The sequence below is a fragment of the Sturnira hondurensis genome, unplaced genomic scaffold, assembly GCF_014824575.4.
Source record: "Sturnira hondurensis isolate 20B ecotype Veracruz unplaced genomic scaffold, ASM1482457v3 Scaffold0004711, whole genome shotgun sequence".
In the NCBI taxonomy this organism is placed as follows: domain Eukaryota; kingdom Metazoa; phylum Chordata; class Mammalia; order Chiroptera; family Phyllostomidae; genus Sturnira; species Sturnira hondurensis.
In genome coordinates, this window is record NW_028077342.1 from 1,540,284 (window position 1) to 1,560,607 (window position 20,324).

Sequence of the window (20,324 nt, forward strand, 5' to 3'; positions counted from 1 at the left end):
CTGAAGCTGCAATGGCCCTTCAGAGTTATTCCCTATTGTATCTCTACAGAGGTCAGGCCTTTATATTCCTGCATTAGTCACTACATTCCTAGCCCCTGATTTCTAGTTCAGAGTGATCTCAACAACTCCTATCATCATGCCATCCCAAAGGGGAGAAAAACTGATCATGGAGAACAAGTAGAAAGAAAATGGTCTCTGAAACTTCTCTTACTAGCTGTTTGTTCACTATGGACAAGTTATTTCACTTCTCTGAACTTCAGTTTACCTTTTCAGAAAATGGCAATAAAAGTACTTAGCTTGACGGGTTGTTTTGAATATCAAATGCAATCATTTATATACAGCATCTTGCATAGAGACCTGACACAGAGTAAGTACTGACTAAACAGAAATTATTATAATGGCGAGATAAATTACTGTGCCCAGTTTCCTCATGTGTAGGGTGAATATGAGTGAAGAGCTACTCAGAAGGGAAAAGGGCATTACATCTTTTTTATTACCTGGTACTTATAAGCACTCAGTCAGCATTTACTCCAATGAACAAACGTTTATTTAAAAGGATTTGTACAGACATAACACTCTTACTTTCCAAGAGCAGAGGAATCTCTTATATTTTGAACACACAGACACTGTGGAAACTTAAAACTGCAGTTAAGGAAGGAAGGACAAATATCTCTCCTTCCCCAGCCATGGACTGAGACCTGGAGCTAAAACTTTTTCAGTTAGCCAACCTCCATCCCTGTCCCTTAAGTCTGAGGTGACTTTATTAGTGATCTGGCTTTGGTGGAGTAGAGAGCTGTAGGGCTTGGTGACCCTGGTGCCTTTTCTTTGGGGAGGGAAGGCCACCTGCACAATCCACAGGAAAGGGGGTGGCCAGCAGCTGACTTGAGCTGAGGCTGCCTTACAGAAGAGGGAAGATCCAAGAGAAGGAGGGACAAATGAAGTCCCACCCACTCACATGGGTAAAGTAATTGCCACTCACTCGAATCTCAACCCACTCATGTGTGATTTTGAATAAATGGCAACACAATTGTCAGCCTGGGGCCCATCCAAGCCTAAGGCAACCCCAATAGCAGAGCCCTAGCATGAAGACTTAGGCGGCAAGTTAGGCAGGACTTAATGAAATGGGTATAGATCCAGATCCCTGATTTCACTACAGGGAACTTCTACTACTGATTTGCAAAAATTAGGACTATGGGAGAAAGACCCACAGATCTCAGGATCCCCAGACACACAGCCTGGTACCTGAGAACTTTTGTATATCTGGGAGACTGGGGGTGGTGTAGGATGCTAAACTCTATAATAACACCCGGTCCTCCAAAATGAATATAAAAAGGAGAGCTTGTCCAAATTACCTCTGGGCCTTGTGGGTGAGATGAGGGTAGGGAAGATAAATGCACCAGGTCTATTGGAAAAATATTGTTGTCCCTTAAAGGCCTAAGGCAAAAAGTACAGGGAGGGAGCCCTGACTCAGTAGACTGAGTTGCCAGCCTGCAAACCTAAAGGTCACCAGTTTGATTCCCAATCATGGCACATGCTTGGGTTGCAGGCCATGTCCCCAGTAGGGAGTGTGCGAGAGGCAACCACACAATGATGTTTCTCCCCCACTCTTTCTCTCTCCCTTCCCCTCTCTCTTAAGGAAGGGCACACTGGAGCCTTTACACTAAATAAGATATGGGCCTCCCCCAACCCTCGGATCTTAGGTCCCAATCCTCAGGCACAAGAGACAGAGAATTACATTTGGGCCTTCTGCCCTAGCCTTAGCTCCAAACAAGAGCAGGGGTTGCAATGTGGGTGGAAGAGAAGGGATTATCAGACATACTGTCATTAGCACCTGAACCACATCTCTTCCTGAACCAGAAACCCCGAGAGCAGAAAGAAATAAGAGCAAAGTGAGAGAGGGGTTGTGCTTCCATCACATTAAATTGGAGACTTGGTAGAGGTGGGGAAGGGTTGTTTCACATCAGGACATCATTCACTGGCCAAGGGGAGGGGTTATGAGCAGTAGAGCTCTCTGTGTTCTCCCTCTCTTCATTCATCCTGCTTCCGTTTTGGCTTTTTGGGGTTCCGGGACCGACTCTTGGCTTTGCACAGAGGGCATATGGGTGCATTCCGGTGAATTTGTTGATGACATGACAAGCAGGCCTAGGAGGGTAGATACGACAAAGGAAGTTAGTGGTCAGATTCCTCTAGTCTATGGTTCATGCAGCCTTCCGATTCGCTGGGGTCCAGAAAACAATTGTGATTTCCCCAACAGGAAGAAGCAGTGAGCAGTGATTGAGACCTAGGAAGAGAGATCGGTGCTGGATGTAAGGGATATAAAGGAGTAAGGGAGTGAGGGTCAAACATGGGTACTGAGGAAAAACATCCAGAATGTGCACATAATGCAAAATGAGAATTGCGTATCCATTTAGCATTATAATGGAGCATGGTTTAATGGGCCTGCGCAAGAATCAATTCTCAAAGACAGGTATCAGTAAACATTTTCTGTTAAAGGCCAAAATAGTAAATATTTTAGACTTTTCAGGTCAGATGACCTTAGTTGTAGCTATTCAATACTATATGTTTTACATAAAACAATCTACAAACATTTTACGTGAAAGAATCTAGAGACAATACGTCAACAGGCATGCTTGTGGACCAATACAACTTGACTTGCAAAAAAGAAGAGCAGTTCTGACTTGGCCTGTGGGCTCTGGTTTGCAACCTCTGGTCTAGGAGGATGACCCTTTGTTTAACTATCTACTTTTTTTCCCAACTATTTACCATCAATCAGAGCCCAGACTCAGCGACTTATGCTGATAACCTCAAATGCTTTTGGCTCAGGAGAGATGCAGATTATTTCTGTTCAGAAGAAAAGATAATCACAAATGTGAGAGTGTTATTGCCCTGTAGGACATTAAACCAGTTCTGTATTTAACTTTGCAAACTTATTTCAGCATTCCTTTCCTTTCCTCGCTATATGGTTATCTGTTCCTCAAATGCTACTAGGACCAGCTTTATACATGCTTACTATATATTTGTACTAGTCATGTTCCCAACTTTTTAAATATATTTGAGCAATGCCTGCCAATCTCCCTACATTCTAACTGCTCTGGTAATGTGAAGCAACAAAACAGCGGGTCCATTCCAGCACACACACCACACACCCTTTCCTCTGTGTCCCAAAGGCTGTTTTAGAAAGGCCCCAAATACGTAAAGCCAATAGAGTGATACCTTGGTATTTGTCATTAATTCATTCCAATGAGTAGTGAGCAAGTGACAATTGATGAAGCATTTTCTCCTGCATGGTGATGTCATGAGGCATACAATTCTCGTAAGTGCAACGAGTGGCGAGCAAGTACCAAGTACCAAAACATTTTTTCTCATCAAAATGCAACAAGTACAGGGTTTGAGGAGTTCTGAAGGTGTCAAGTACTGAGATATGACTATATTTCAAAAGCAGCCTTCCACAGGGCTGCTTAAGGATAACTTGCTTCTTCCACAGGCCCTACCCAGCTCACTCACCTTCATAGGTGGGGGCTGCTGCCTGAAAGTGGCTGTCTGCCGGGTGTCCTGTTTCCTAGCCACTTGAAGTTGTTGTGCTGCAGCCGCTGCAGCAGCCAGGGATTCTGGGATGGGGGGCTCCTGGGGCTCCGTCTGCCACTCTGCTTTCTGCTTCTCAAAGTAACTTTGGAGATGAGAGACATTAGCTGGATCATACTGAAAACAAGAACCTTGCCCCTCTTAAAGACTCCATGCCACTGAACCAAGGGGGCTGGGCTGAGGTTACTATAGAAAGTTCCTGCACCCTCCCAGCACATCTCTTCTCCCTGGGTTCCAGATCCTTGTCTGCTAGAAAGTGTAATCCTCTCACTCCTTGCTCTGACAGACTCAGAAAATAAAGAAGTCAAGGGTTAGCGAAGTCCTCAAAGGGCATTTACCTATCCTCCATCTCCTGATCTTTTGCAGGATTTCTGTTGTGTCTGCAGGCCTCTCCTGGCATACCTCTAGGAACAAGAAAGCCTCTACTTTCACGGGCAGCCTGCTCTACTTTAAGGAAGTGTGTTTCCTTCTACTGATCTGAACTCTGTCTCTGGCTTCTGAGTCTTAGGGTGAAGTTCCAGCCTAGCCCCTGGAGACCATGAAAGTTCAGCCCTCTGTATTTTCAATGGTTTCTGGACACCACTTCTCGACCTTCACCTGGGAAGTAACCTCCTAAGAGTCATACACGCATGAGTCATAGACATAGTCTTTTGTTGTTAAAATCACACAAACAATTTTAAAAGCCATCCAGCAATTCCAGTTTAATCATTCTTCTTTTGGTGTAACAGCCCAGCACAGGGACATGCCCAAGGTCCATTCAATGAGTCAGCCACAGACAGGCCTGGGGCCAGGACTGACTTTTAGACCAAGCTCTCTGGAATGTGTGTGTGTGAGGTTTCTGTGTGTTGCAGGGGCAGGGGGGAGGCTACTTACTCCAAGGAGAGCTTTTCCTCCTCTTCACATAGGTCAGGGAGCCTCTGTAGGCCCAGAGTCATGCGCAGGGCATCCACATGTTCCTTCAGTGGCTTATACTCATCATGTAGACGGCGGGTAGACTCTAGCAGCTTGTTTAAGTCATTCTCAGACTGTTTGATGGTATTTTCCATCTGGAACACAGAGTGAGGTAGGCACAGAGGAAAATCCCCCAAGATTCTCAATGAGGCTGTACAAGATGATAGCACAGGCTCCAGAGCCTGTGCTGTCAGACCAATATATGGTCAAGTCCTCAATCTACTATGTGTTCTATGTGACTCTTGTTAAGCCTCAGTTTCTTCATCTGTACAATGGTGATAATAATAGTGCCTACCTCATATAATCTTGGTAAGGATTCAATGATTGAATTTATATAAAGCTCTCAGTATAGGGGCTAACAGAGCAAATACTGAATAAATGGTAGTTATTATTCAAATACAGCATCTTAGTGTACCTCACCACCATTTTACAGATGAGGGAATTGGCTTAGAGAGGAGGAACTTCCTCAGAAAAATACTTCTTAAAGGCAAAGCCTGGATTAAAAACTCAGCGCTTCTGCCTCCTAGGCTGGTGGCCTTTCTCCTAAATTAATGGTCCTCTGAATGTGGTCACCAAATCAACAGCATCAATATCACCTGGGAACTCATTAGGAATGCAAATTCTCAGGCACCATCCTAGACTTATAGAATCAGAAACTTGAGGGTGGAATGAACAATCTGTTTAACAGGCCCTCCAGGTGACTCTGATGAATATTCAGGTTTGAGTATTCACTTAGATCCTCAGCCCCTCTGTGGCTAACACCCTGTTCATTTCATTGGGTCTGTATACTTGAGTTTGCTGGCAGCAAAACTGCCGACTCCTCATGAGACCCTGGAATCCTGTGATGTGTAACACAGAAAATCCCAAATACTTACTGTCCAAATTTCATTCATATTTCTTTTAAAATTCTAGGCCTAGAAAAATCAGGAAATAAGTGTTGTCAGAGAAATGAGTTTCCTAAAAATAGAAATTCCTTCAACTGTGATTTATTTTTTGAAAGAAAGGCTTCTCATTGTCATAGGTTCTAAGAGTTGGAAAGGACCTTACATGTCAACACCTCCAACATCTCTCCTGGTGAAGGAATCATCAGTTCTGCATGCAGCCCAGATAGGTGGTCATTCAGACTCTGCTTGAATAACTCCAAAAAGTTAGGGACTTACCACATTGACACAGTTTATCCACCATGTTCCAAGAAGCTCCAAAAGAGAGACTCTAATGAGGGGCCCCACTTTGGCAGGTTGGCAGACATCATTTGTTTTGGCTGAGTTACAGAACCTTTGGAGCCCTTTAAAAGGCTAGACCCCAGTGCCAACTACCTGCTCTGCTTCTCACCAAGGCTGGCTCCTAACTCCCAGACTCCAATAATAAGCACATCAGAGCTGAAAGAGACCTGAGATGTGATTGATTCCCTCTCATAGTACAGAGAGGGAAAATAAGGCCCAGGGAGAAGAAGGGACTTGTCCAGTAATATACAGTCAATCAGTGATAGTGCCAGCCTGGATCTCAGAACTCCGGGATACTTCCACTCCACCACAGGTGAATGCGTACTCCCCCGAGTTGGCCACAGCCACATCTTGAGGAAATACCACAATATTCACTATTACCTATTCCTGAAAGGGCTCAGAGGTAGGCTTTAGGCAGCCAGCCACCTACCACATTGATGTCAGCATGGATCAGTCGGAGCTCCTCCACATGGGCCATCTTCTCTTGTAGCAGGAGGTCCATCTCCTGCTTATATTCCTTCAGGTGTCTCTCTTCTGATTCAAGGGCCTCAAACTCAGCCTTCAAACGGGCCTTGATCTTCTCCATCTGTAGGGTCTTATTCCTGCAATTTCCCCAAACCAGGATATGGACCAGAGGAAGAGAGGAAAATGAGAATGGAGTACAGAGTTAGGCTCTGAGCCAAGGCTAGAGATGTGTAGTTACTGAGCACTTGCAATGTGGCTGGTGCAACCAAGAAACTAAATTTTAAATTTTATTTCATTTTAATGAGTCAAACTTTAAACAGCTACATGTGGTTAATGGCTCTCATATTGGACGGCACAGCTTGATAAGGTCAACTCATCAGTTCCAGGAGAGGAAGAAAAAAAGAATTGTAGCTCATTTCTTTTCTTGGAAAAGAAAACCTGTTCTGGTCATTATGTTCCAGTTGCACAACCTTGACTGACTCAGTAATCGCACACCTGGGAATTTATTCCAAGAAAGTAATTCAAGGATGCAAAAAAGTTAATACATAGGAATGTGCCTTCTGGGCTATGGGTAAAAGTGGAATGTGTAGCAACCTTGAAAAGGAATCATTATGAAAACTTGTGACTTGAAAAACATTGAAGATATACTACTCAATTAAAAGGTATTTGTGCTAAGCTTGCAATTTCAAAATATATGTGCATGCGACTAAACAAGAAAAGGAACGGGCAGGGGTACAGTTTTAAAGATCTTTAAGATCATTTGAAGCATGCCTAAGTGAAAGGGCCACAGAACTTTGGAAGGAGGCTCTCTGGAGCACCTTGTCCTCCTACTGGCTCTCTACCTGTCATGCCTACCCATTATCCATGAGCATCTCCTTTCTTCTGCCTCAGTAGCTGGCTTTCTCCTTTATATCAGCCCATCCCCATGGTCCACACCCTAGACTCTGGTCTCTGACCTCAGCCTACTTCTGTCTTTAGTCTCTCTCTCCTTTCTCGATGGTGTCTGTGGCTCCTGCCTCAAGAGGTAGCCCTCAATGGCACCAAAATCACAGCAATAACTGCGTGCAGAGAATCAGGGGAGAAATTTTTATTTCTATATTCAAAAATTTCATGTTATTATGTTGTTTTTACCTTAGCAAAGGGTAAAAACACAAATGCTTTCATTCTATTTGTAAAGAATATGAGGTTCAGGTATTAACTTGCCCAAGACCACAGAGGTAGTAAAGGGGATATTGAGACTTAATCCCAGAGCTCTCTAATACTACCCATTACTCCACACTGCCTGAGTGAGGTTACCCAGGCTAAAGGGCATGGACATATTGAGGGTTCTTGGTGTACCTGTTTAACTGTCTTGCAGAGGGATGACACTGATTTTGTAATATGGTCAATTAATTAAGTATTGATGTCCTCTCCTATACAGATGTCTATTCTCCTTTTCTAGATTAGATGAAGATCAACCTGAAATTCACCTGGCCCTACCCCAACTTATAGGCAGGAAAACTGAGATTCAGAGCAATACAGTGTCTCGCCCTAAGCCATATGGCCAGGTTGTGGCAGTGTTGGGCCTAGAACTCATATCTGCAGGCCTAGAACTCAAAGCCATACAGTGAAAGAAACATGGGCTTTAGATTCATGCCTGGATATAAATCCTGCTTCTGCCCCTGACTACATAGTTACCCTTGGACAATAATAATAACAACTATGTTTACAGAGTACCTATAATGCACCAATTATAGAGAATTTAAATAGACAGTAATTCAACAAATATTTTTGCAACATCTATCACGTGTCAAGCACTGTATTAGGTGCTAGGGATAGAGCAGAGAACAGGATCCTCTCTAAACAGGAAGATTCATCCAATGAGTAAAACAGATCCTGAACACACTGTTACATGTAAAACTATGTGATAAGTAGGAGGGATGAAATGTACAATGCAACATAAGGACACAACAAAGGGATCTACCATAGTCTGAGAGACGTTGCAAAGGGGGAAGTCAGTGGAAGTTTCCCTGAGAACCTGAGGATGTGACATTATGCTAAGACATGGAGAATGAGTAGGAGGTAGCTGGTAAATGCAGGTAGACACAGAGAAGAGCAGTGCAGGCAGAGAAAATAACCTTAGCAAAGGCCCTAGAATGGAAAAGGATATGCTGCATTAGAGGAACTGAACAAAGGTCAGTGTGGCTGGAGAATATACTGCAAGAGGGGAGGGGCCTGAGATTAATCTAAGGAAGTTGCCAGAACACAGCCTGGAGATTGGGATGAGAAGTGAAGATTTTTACCCTCAGTGGAAAGGGTAATTGTTGTAGAGTTTTAAGCAGCAGGAGAAGGACATAATCTGATTATCTCACTTCACTTCCTCATCGGTAACACAGGAATAATAATAGTACCTACTTTAAAGGTTATGTGGGGAGGGTTAAAATTATCTAAGATATGTAATGTCCCCAAAGTATATGGCACAGCACATGGTGGGTGGTTGACACATGATAGTAACCTTCCCTCCGCATTCTGCCTAACTCTTCTGTTATGGTTATTGCCTTTACCACAGTGGTTTGAACTTTGTTATAAAGAGCCTACAGTGAGTAGCGTGTGTGTGTGTACACGTATACATGTGCACATGTACAAAATTTGTCTGGAAAAAGTCCAACCATTGTTAAAATGGCAAGAATGGTTTGTGCAACATCAATGTAACCTGACAGCTTAGGAGTGGACTGGAATGCACATGCGTGAACAATGACAACTTCACTGTACTAGTTGGTGGGAGCGGTAGATGACATTGAGTGAGCATGTGTACTGTGTGGTCATCACATTCAACATGAGTGAACAAGTAAAGCAATGAAACTGCAGCACATTTTGTGATAAGATTGAACATTCCTCCACAGAAACTATTCAGATGATTCAGAAGGCCGCAGCGATGGGCAGCTGGTGATTGGCAGCTTTATCATGACAATGTGCCCTGCATCAAGTCTCATGCAGTTTTTTGGTGAAACAGGTGATTCACCTCCCTACAGCCCAGATTTGGCACCCTGTAACTTCTGGCTTTTCCCAAAAGTAAAATCACCTTTGAAAGGAAAGAGATTTCAGACCATCGATGAGATTCAGGAAAATACAACAGGGCAGCTGATGGTGATTGGGAGAACTGTGTGAGGTCCCAAGGTGCCTACTTTGAAGGGGACCAAGGCATCATTGTCCTATGGACAATGTTTCTTGTGTCTTCTTCAATAAACATCCCTATTTTTCATATTACAGAGCTGCATACCTTCTGGACAGATGTCGTGTATATGTACCTACACTAGCATAAGTGGCAAGGCATACTGCCAGTTACTAAGATTATAATAGTTAGCATAAACCCCCTCATAATGTCAATATAAACAATAATATTTTACAGATGTGGGCCAAGCCTTTGTAATTTGTAATGAATTCAGTTAAAATGTCACCAAATAGTACTATGAAATGAAATCAGGGGTGAGAAACCTCTCCCACTGGCACTCCATAGAAATCAGCATAGTATATCTTTCCCTGCTTGGATGAAGGCCTTTAATAGAATCTTCCCTCCATGTCTAATCTGCCTACAGGACCCTCTGATATCAGGCGGGAGACACTGCAATCACAGATTAAGTCAAAATAAACCAAAAGTATTTTGACTGGCCGGGTCACAGTCAATTGCTACCCGGAACTGGAAAATCAAAGACTCAGAGCACTGGTGGTATTTATTCTTCCTAGGGAGGCTGGCTGTCACCAAGTCAGGCTCTATCTAAGGTGTTTTGCAGCCTTTTTCAATTGTCCATGTGGCAAGAAATAGCAAGGACTAGAGACCCTGACTAAGGAGCAGGAGGGCCAAGACTCTTGCTTAGGGGAGGGAAACAAAGGTATGAAGATAGGTTTCAGAAATAGCCTCTATTTGCTATTTCTTTTTTAAAAAGATTTTATTTATTTATTTTTAGAGAGGAAGAAAAGGAGAGAAGGAGAGAAATATCAATGTATGGTTGCCTCTCGTGAGTCCCCTGCTGGGAACTGGCCTGCAACTCAGGCATGTGCCCTGACTGGGAATCAAACCGTAATCCTGTGGTTCGCAGGCCCACTGAGCTACACCAGCCAGGGCCCTCTATTTGCTATTTCTAAAGTCAGTTTTGCTGGGGGGATCCTGGCCTGTGCTTTTTTGGAAGGGCAGCGGTGCCACTGGTACCTCTGTGACCCCAGCAGTAGTGTACCAAGAACAGGACAGTGAGAGAAGTCCATCCTGGGTGAAGACAATAAGGGGGTTCATTGTATGTGAAGAATTACAAAAATAATAACAGAACCAACTAAAGTTGGTCTTTGCTTTTTTTAGCACCATGAAGTAATTCTAAACAATGTTCACTGAAGGACATCTGGGCTGATTCCAGGTTTTGGAAATCATAAATATAGCTGGTGTGAATATCCATGTACATGCTTCAATCTGAGCACGAGTTTTCATTTCTCTGGGATAAATGATCAAGACTGTAATTGCTGGCTTGTACGGTAAGTCTATGTTCAGTTTTCCAGGAAATTGCCCAACTGTCTTCCTGAGTGGCTGTTATCACTTCACAAGCTCGCCAAAAATGTATGAGCAATCCAGTTCCTCTACCTGTAAAGTTCCTTTACATTTTACTTGAATTGTTTTAATAGGGTATGTGGTAATACCCCAGAATGATCTTAAATTGCATTTCCCTAATGGCTAGTGATATTGAAAACCTTTTCATGTACTTACTGGCCATCTTGGATATTCTTTTCCACAAAATATCTGTGCATGTCTTTGGTCCTTTTCTAATTAGACTGTTTTCTCAGAGTTGAGTTTTGAGGGTTTTTTAATGTTTATTTGTTTATTCTTAAAGAGAGGGGAAGGAAGGGAGAAAGACAGGGAGAGAAACATCACTGTGTGGTTGCCTCTCACACACCCCTTCTAGGCACTTGGCCCATACCCTAGGCATGAGCCTTGACTGGGAATCGAACCAGTGACCCTTTGGTTCACAGCCCATGCTCAATCCACTGAGCTACAGTAGCCAGGGATATTGTTATTTTTTAATGTGTGTGTGTGTGTGTGTTGATCTTATATCCTGCAACACTGCTGACTCACAAATTAGATCTAGGAGGGTTTTTTTTTTTAGTTTCCTTTAGGATTTCCTACATAGAGCATCACGTTATCTGCAAAGTGACAGTTTTATTTCTTCCTTTTCATCTGTATGCCTTTTATTTCCTTTTTTTGCCTAATTGTCCTGCCTAGAATATCTAATGCTGTATTGACTTGCAGTGCTGAGAATGAGTATCCTTGTCTTGTTTCTGCTCTTACGGGGATAACATTCATTCTTTCACAATTAAGTGTAATATTAGCTACTGGAGAGTTTCTGTAGATGCACTTCATCAAGTGAAGAATGTCCCCCCCATTTCTACTTTTGAAAGAGATTTTATCATAAACATGTGTGGAACTTTGTCATATGTTCTATCTATATAAATTGACACAATAATGTGATTTTTGGCTACAGTCTGATAATATGATAAAGAACATCAATATATTTTTGAAAAATAAACCAGCTTTGCATGTCTGGAATAAACCACACTTTGTCATGGTGTATACTTTTTTGTGTCTATGTATTGCTGAATTCAATTTGCCAATACTTTGATAAAAATTTTTGTTCCTATATTAATGAGGGATATCAGTTGTAGTTTTCTTATACTACCCTTATCTGAAATTGGTATCAGGGTATTACAGGCTTCATAAAATGAACTGGGAAGTGTTCTTTCCTTTTCTACTTTTCTGGAGAGATTGTTAAGAAGTTTTCTTAACCACTTCTAGAATGCTCAAGTGAAGTTTCTGGTTTGGGGAGTTTTGAAATTTCAAATTCCATTTTCTAAACAATTACAGGGTTATTCAAATTACCTATTTCATGCTGGGTACATTATGGTAGTTTGAGGTTTTTTTCAGTCAGTCTATTTCATGAAACTTGTCCAATTTACTTGGATAGAACTGTTCATAGTACTCCCTTGCTATTGTTTTGAAGCCTGTGGGGTCTGCAGTGATTATCCTGCTTCACTCCTGATGTCAGTGATTTGTGTCTTTTTTTTTACCCTCTCTGATTGTGTTGCTAGAGGTTTTATAATTTTATATAACTTTCAAATAGCCAACTTTGTGTTTCTGTTGGTTCCCTTCACTATGCAAAAACTTTTTAGTTTGATGTAATCCCATTTGTTTATTTTTCTTTTGTTTCCCTTGCCTGAGTAAACATCCAAAAGAATATTGCTAAGAGCAATGCTGGAGTTTACTCCCTATGTTTTCTTACAGGAGTTTTATGGTTTCAGGTGTTACATGTAAGTTTTAATACAATTTGAGGTGTTTGGGGTATATGGCATAATAAAGTGGTTTAGGTTCTTTTTTTTTTTTTTGCATGTATCTGTCCAGTTTTTCCAACTCTATTTCCTGAAAAGACTGTATAATGTTTCCTTCTTTGTCACAGATTAATTGACTATGTAGGTGTGGGTTGATTTCTGGGCTATTTATTCTGGTCCATTGATCTGTTTGCATTTTTACGCTGGTACCATGCTGTTCAGACTATTATAGCCTTGTAGTATAGTTCGATATCAGTTAGCATGATACCTCCTTTGTACTTGTTTCTCAAGATTGCTTTGAGTATTTGAGATCTTTTGTTAATCCACATAAATTTTTAAATTATTTGTTCTAGTTATGTGAAAATGTTATTGGTATTTTGATAGGGGTTGCACTGAATCTGTATATTGCTTTGGGTAATATGGACATTTTAACAATGTTAGTTCTTCCTATCCATGAATACAGAATTACCTGTGTTCATTCCATTAGTTTATACCTTTTTCAATTTCTTTCTGGGACATGTCATCCCTATCTTCTTTCTGATTTATTCCTTTAAAAAACAGAATGTCTAGCCTATGCTTGTTGTACCCTTATACTTTGGAAGCACATAATGTGTCTGGTTTCACAAAAGGAATTTTGCCTCCAGATGAATCATCCCTCAAGTCTTGCCCCAATCTAATTAGATGATATTAAGATGAGATTTTGAAGTGGACACTGATGCTGGAATGGGTTAAGACTTTTGGGGCTCTTTGGTGGTGGATGAATTTTGTACAAGAAAAGGACATGCATGGGTGGATAATAGAGTGGAATGTTATGGAATGCACTGTGTTCCCTTAAAATGTATCTGTTGAAGCCCTAATCTCCAATGTGATTATATTTGGAGAGAGTACTTTTAGGGAGGTATAAAGATAAAATAAGTCATCATATTTGGGTCCAATATGATAGTATTGGTACACTTATATGAAAAGGAAGGGATGTGAGCTCTTTCTATGTTTGCATTAGAACATAGGAAAAGCCATGTGAGGACACAAGAAAGGTAGCCATCTACGAGATAGGAATATCCCTTACCAGAAAACAAAATTGCTTGCACCTATACCATGGACTTCTAGATCTCAGGATTGTGAGAAAATAAATGTCTTCCATCAAAGCCAGAATGATTATTTTATTGTGGCACTGTTAATTTTACACACACATACATGCACACACACAGTGTAGACAAATGATAATATATATATTTTCAAGCAGCAGTCTGTTAACACCCAGGATTTCTTGCTTTTAAATGTGGCCATCCACCACATTTTACCTGTCCACACTTCCAAGGATAAGGTCTCACTTTGCTTTCATTTCTACCCTCCACAAACAATATTTCAATGAATATCCTTGTATCTTTCAGAGTAAATTTAGGGAGATGTATCCCAAGAAGGAAAATTCTGGGACACAGGTAATGTATATATATATATTTTAAAGATCTTATTTCTTTATCTTTAGAGGGGAATGGAAGGAGACAGGGAGAGAAATATCAATGTGTGGTTGCCTCTTGTGCATCCCCTGCTGGGAACTGGCCCACAACCCAGGCATGTACCCTGACTGGGAATCAAACCACAATCCTTTGGTTCACAGGCCCACACAAGTCACACCAGCCAGGATAATGCATATTTTTATTTCATCTAAGCAGCACCAATTTGCTCTGTAGGATAGCTACACAAGTCTACATTCTCATCAGTAGTGCTTGTGAGCTCCTGTATCTCTGTTTATACTCAGAAAGCAGGAGCAATGGGGAGGCCTGGGAGGTCCACTCAACTGGACATCTGTAACAGAATGCACCCTGAGCTTTTCTCATTTCTCTCTTAGGCAATCTCTGCCCAACTCACCTAGTAGCTCTACCGTACCACCATTGAGATCTGATTAAGAGTTTTGCCAAGTTATTACAGCTCTGGTCCCACTGCCCCATCTCTGATCTCTGGTGGTTAGATGAGAATTTTATCTAAAGGTCTGTATTTATTTGGCCATTTGTAGTAAAGTAAAATACGGAGCAATGATGGGCACTGACAGCAGCCAAGTAATTCATATAGAGCAAGTTGTTCCAGGGACTCCCAGTCCAATGTGAGTAGAATCTGAGTACATGTGCATTTCCCCTCTGGGAAGGACCTTTTCCTCTACTGTTCCTCCCCCAACCACTGTGTAAGTGCCTTCTAGAACATTACTGCCAACAGTTCAATTAGGCCTTCTTTGAACAATTTAGTCATGGAGCTCTCACTACTTCTCTAGAGAAATCATTGCATCTATAGGCAGCTCAATGATTTGAAAACCCTGGGGTCACACACAGAATACAAATGCCCCTTGTCTCCTAAAATTCACTCACTTCTCCTTTAATAGCAATAGAACCTCTTCTTTTCATCTGGGCTTGGAATAAGGGGTAGATTTCCTCACCTACTTTGCAGCTATTTGTGTCCACATGACAACATTCAGGCCAATGGGATGAAAACACATGTGGTAAGTACAACTTGTAGGCTGTGTCTCTAAAGTAAAGAAGCATGCCATTTACTTTCCCTTTGCCTTCTTCTCACTGCCTTAAATGTGTACATAATGCCCTGGCTGGTGCGGCTCAGTAGATTGAGCACGGGCTGCAAACCAAAGGTCGCCTGTATGACTCCCAGTCGGAGCATGTACCTGAATTGTGGGCCAGTTCTCCAATAAGGGGCGCGTGAGAGGCAATCACACACTGATATTTCTCTCCCTCTCTTTCTCTTTCCCTTCCTCTCTCCTTAAAAATAAATAAATAAAATCTTTTAAAAAATGTGTACATAACATTGAGGCATCCCGAACCATGTAGATGAGAGCAATATCCTGTACATGGTGAAGATAAAAAGTGCCTGAGTCCTCAACACTGAGCAACCACACAAACCATGAGTAGCTTTTTCCAGTCTGATAATGTGAGAGAAAAATGACCTTCTTTCTTGTTTTAACTGCTGCTATTTTGGAACTCAGTTGAATTAGCTTTACTAATATCCTGACTGATTGGTTATTGTATTAAATTGAATTTAAGATGCCAGTGAACATAAGGTACTCATTATTTTATGCACCACTAAGAAAATATGCTAGCAATTATATTATGACAAAATGTTTTCTTATTATTTAAATGTCAATTTAATGCTTATTAAAAGAGCTCTTGTAGACTTCTTTAAGACACTAATTTTATCTGAAGTTTGTAGTCTGATTCATTCCTCCTACACAATAACTTTTCATTTCACGGGAGAATCATGATGAAATCTTTTTGAAGACATTCTAAATGACAATTCAACTAAACACATACAGTGGCAATCATGCACACAAGTCAATTAAAAGGATGATAATATGAACAGCCATGGCCAAGTTCATAGGCACTGACAACAGCGCAATTACCTCTTGGCCAAATGTGCCAGAAAGGTAGCATTATATTTAAGACACATCATGACTTTAGATTTTTAAAATATAAACTATGTGTCTTAAAGGGTGAAATCTGATGTTTTAAAACCAACTTTGGGGAATACCCTTGACTTACACTTCTGGTGAAGACAGAGTAACAGAGACCAGACATACTCGCTCATACAAAATAACTAAAACAAAAGAAAGAAACAAAAATATTAGACAAAAATATGTGAAACAACAATGCTTAAGTCATTGGACATCGGGCAAGTAAAGTCGATGATTCCTAAAGAATGAAAAAGCTTAGATGACTCCAAAGATTACCCTATCTTTTTGCCTAGAGAAATGTTCTAGGTTGCAGGGCAAGGGCGGGGAACTCAGAGCCTGGCGGTCTACCTTAATTGAGGAAATGAAGCAATGAGTCTGGGGAAGCCAAGGAATCTTGCCTTCTCTTGAACAAGTTTTGGAGAGGGGAGGGAAACCTGTGGAGAGAGATGCTACAAACTTCAGAGGATACTACTCAAATATCCAGTTAGGTACTGATCAGCATATGTGCATAAGGAAACTACCTGAGGCCAAGGAAAGAACCACTCAAAAGGATTAGAGGGAAAGTGTTTGAACCCACACAGCACTGGGAAGAGTGACTGTTTTAAATGGCCAAGGTGGAAAAACTTCACAGTTCACATAAAGTACAAAGAAAAAATTTTGCATTGCTACTGGAGAAAATGAGCCCTACACTAAATGTTGCTATGGTCCTGTTAACTAAGCTGAAAAACAAGGCCCAGAAGGATAGAACTGCTTTCAAGTGTCTTAATGACATGCCAGAAGAAACCTCAAACATATATATAAGAATGTGAAAATAAGAAGAATCAACAAGGTAAAGTTTACAATGTCTGGCATCCAAGCAAACCTTGTCATGTGTGCAATTAAGCAGAAAAAATACAACCCCTAACACAGAGAATAATAAAACTGACCAAGAGATGACATGGTTGATAAAATTAGAAGCCAAGGACACTAATAGTTATTATGGATGCATTTTGTATGTTCACAAAGCTTGTGGAAATACTGGCTCCATCAAGTAGAGGCATGTTTAAGGGTCTTCTTGAAGAAGAAGAAGAAGAAGAAGAAGAAGAAGAAGAAGAAGAAGGAGAAGAGGAGGAGAAGAGGAAGAAGAAGGGGAATAAAAAATATAAACAATAAAATGATAATAAATACTTATCTATCCACAATTCATTCTTAAAAAAAAAAAAGAGAAAACAAAATAGCCCTGGCTGGTGTGGCTCCATGAATTAAGTGCCGGCCTGCTAACCAAAGGGCCGCCAGTTCGATTCCCAGTCAGGGCACATGCCTGGGTTGCAGGCCAGGTCCCCATGGGGGCCATGCGAGAGGCAACTACACATTGATATTTTTCCCCTCTCTTTCTCCCTCTCCTCCCCTCTGTCTAAAATAGATAACAAATAAATATATAAATCTATCTTTAAAAAAATAAACAAAACAAATGAACAAGAAGAACAGAAACAGAGAATATTGTGATGGTTGCCACATGGGAGGGGGATTAGGAGTATGGGTAAAAAAGGTGAAGGGATTCAGAAGTCCAAATTGGTTGCCACAGAACAGTCATGGGGATGTAAAGTACAGCATAGGGAATATAGTCAATAATATTCTAAAACTATGTATGGTGCCAGACAGGCACTAGATTTATCGGGATGATCACTTAGTAAGTTATACCATGTCTAATCACTGGGGTATACACCTGAAACTAATATAATATTGTACGTCAATTAAAATTGCAAAGTAAAAATGATTTTAAAAAGATAACAGTTTAAACCAAGAAGTACATGAAAGTAATAGCACAGAGACCACAAAGGGAGAAATAAAAGTATAGTGTTGTGAGTTTTTTACACTATATCTGCAGTAGTATGAGATCAATTTTGACAAGATATCTAATATAGACCCTAAATCACCCACTAAAACAACAAAAGAGAATGACAGCTAATAAGTTAGAAAAAGAGCCCTGGCTGGTGTAGCTCAGTTGATTGAGTGTGGGCCTGTGAACCAAAGTATTGAGGTCCGATTCCCAGTCAGGGCACATGCCTGGATTGCAGGCCAGTTCCCAGTTCCCAGCAGGGGACGCATGAGAGGCAACCAGACATTGATATTTCTCTCCCTCTCTCCTTCCCTTCCCCTCTAAAGATAAATAAATAAATAAAAAAACTTAAAAAAAAGGAAGAGTTCAGAGACTTCCACCAAGATGGAGGCATAGGTGGAAACACTGTGCCTTCTCCCACAACCAAGTTTAAAGACAACAAAGTTTTAGTAACAAAAACACAGCCAAAACACAGAAAATTGAACTATACGGAAGTCTGACAAAAATGAACCGTTCTACCGTGACCGGTAAGAGGGGTGGAGCCAGCAGTGGAGCAGGGTCGGGCAGGAAAGATCCCCCGACCCAGGCCGGCAGGCAGCCACGGGCGGATCCCAGATGTGGGGTGGCAATAGGCGTACCTATTGAGGGCACAAGGCAGCACGCTGACAGCAGTCACACATTCGCGTGCAGATAAACCAGTGAAGAAGTGAGCAGTGAGACAGACCGCACAGGCCCAGCTGTGGGAAGCAGCAGAGGGGACTGCCATTGCCCCTCTTTGACTCCGCCCCCACATACAGCCTCACAACCGAGTGACTGAGTTGCCCCGCCCTGGTGAACACCTAGGGCTCCGCTCCACGAACAGTCCAAACTGTTCTTGAGAAGAACAGTTCTTCTCAAGAAGAACTGAAAACCCCAGAGCCAATAACTCTAAGTGAAAAAGAAATAGCAAACCTCTCAGATGCACAGTTCAAAACACTGGTGATCAGGATGCTCACAGAACTGGTTGATTACAGTCACAAATTAGAGGAACAAATGAAGGCTAAATTAATTGAAATGAAGGGAAATGCACGGGAAACCGATAGTGATGGAAAGGAAACTGGGACTCACATCAAGGGAGTGGACCAGAAGGAAGAAAAAAATGACCAAATAGAAAAATATGAAGTAGCAAGAATTCAAAAAAATGAGGAGAGGCTTAGGAACCTCCAGGACACCTTTAAACGTTCCAACATCCAAATTATAGGGGTACCAGAAGGGGAAGAGGAACAGCCATGAGTGGAAAACTTATTTGAACAAATAATAAAGGAGAACTTTCCCAGTCTGGCAAAGGAAATAGACTTCCATGAAGCTCAGAGAGTCCCAAAGAAGTTGGACCCAAGAAGGAACACACCAAGGCACATCATAATTACATTAGCCAAGATTCAAATGAAGGAGAGAATCCTAGAAGCAGCAAGAGATAGGGGGACAGTCACCTACAAAGGAGTGCCCATCAGACTGTCAGCTGATTTCTCAAAAGAGACCTTACAGGCAAGAAAGGGCTGCAAAGAAGTATTCCAAGTCATGAAATCCAAAGACCTACAGCCAAGATTGTTCTATCCAGCAAAGCTTTCATTTAGAATGGAAGGGCAGATAAAGTGCTTCTCAGATAAGGTCAAGTTCAAGGAGTTCATCATCACCAAGCCCTTATTATATGAAATGTTAAAGGGACTTATCTAAGAAAAAGAAGATAAACAATATGAACAGTGAAAGGACAGCAAACTCACAGTTATTAACAACCACACCTAAAACAAAAGCAAACCAAGAGGACAGCTAGATCAGGAGCGAAACCATAGAAATGAAGAACACATGGAGGGTTAGCAACAGGGGAGTGGGAGGAGGAGAAGGGTGGAGAAAGTACAGAAAATAAGTAGCATAGATGGTAGGTAGAAAATAGATAGGGGGAGGGCAAGAATAGTAGGGGAAATATAGAATCTAAAGAAATTGAGAGACATGGCCATAAACTAAAGGAGGGGAATGGCGGGAGAGGGGGTGTGCAGGGTGGAGAGGAATGAAGGGGGGGAATAGAACAACTGTCATGGCATAATCAATAAAATATATTTAAAAAAAGAAAAAGAGTTCAAATGGAACAATAAAATATACATAATCCAAAAGAAGGGATAGAAAAGATGGAAAAAGAAACAAACAAACAAAAAAACAGATGGAATCAATGGAAAACAAAGTGGTAGATTTAAACCTGACCTAATAAACAAGCACTATAACATAAATGGTCCAAATACCACCAGTTAAATAGCAGATAGTCAGATTGAATTAAAACAAAATTAAAATAAGACTATGGGTTGCCTATAAGAATCTCCCTTTTTTAAAAGATTTTATTTATTTATCTTTAGAGGGGAAGGGAAGGAGAGAAGGAGAGAAATATCAATGTATGGTTGTCTGTCGTGCGTCCCCTCCTGGGAACTGGCCTGCAACCCAGGCATGTGTCCTGACTGGGAAT

At 41.3% G+C, this 20,324-nt stretch overlaps 1 protein-coding gene across 1 annotated transcript in view; it reads right to left on the bottom strand.

The window, feature by feature from the left end:
- Positions 1-534: 534 nt before the first annotated feature.
- Positions 535-20,324, bottom strand: part of ZC4H2 (zinc finger C4H2-type containing) — a 34,324-nt gene continuing 14,534 nt past the window's right edge. Inside the window, 4 exon segments of the mRNA XM_037045979.1 lie at positions 535-2,142; positions 3,505-3,667; positions 4,456-4,628; positions 6,187-6,358. Coding sequence (XP_036901874.1) covers positions 2,029-2,142; positions 3,505-3,667; positions 4,456-4,628; positions 6,187-6,358 — 622 coding nt within the window. The 3' untranslated portion in view covers positions 535-2,028.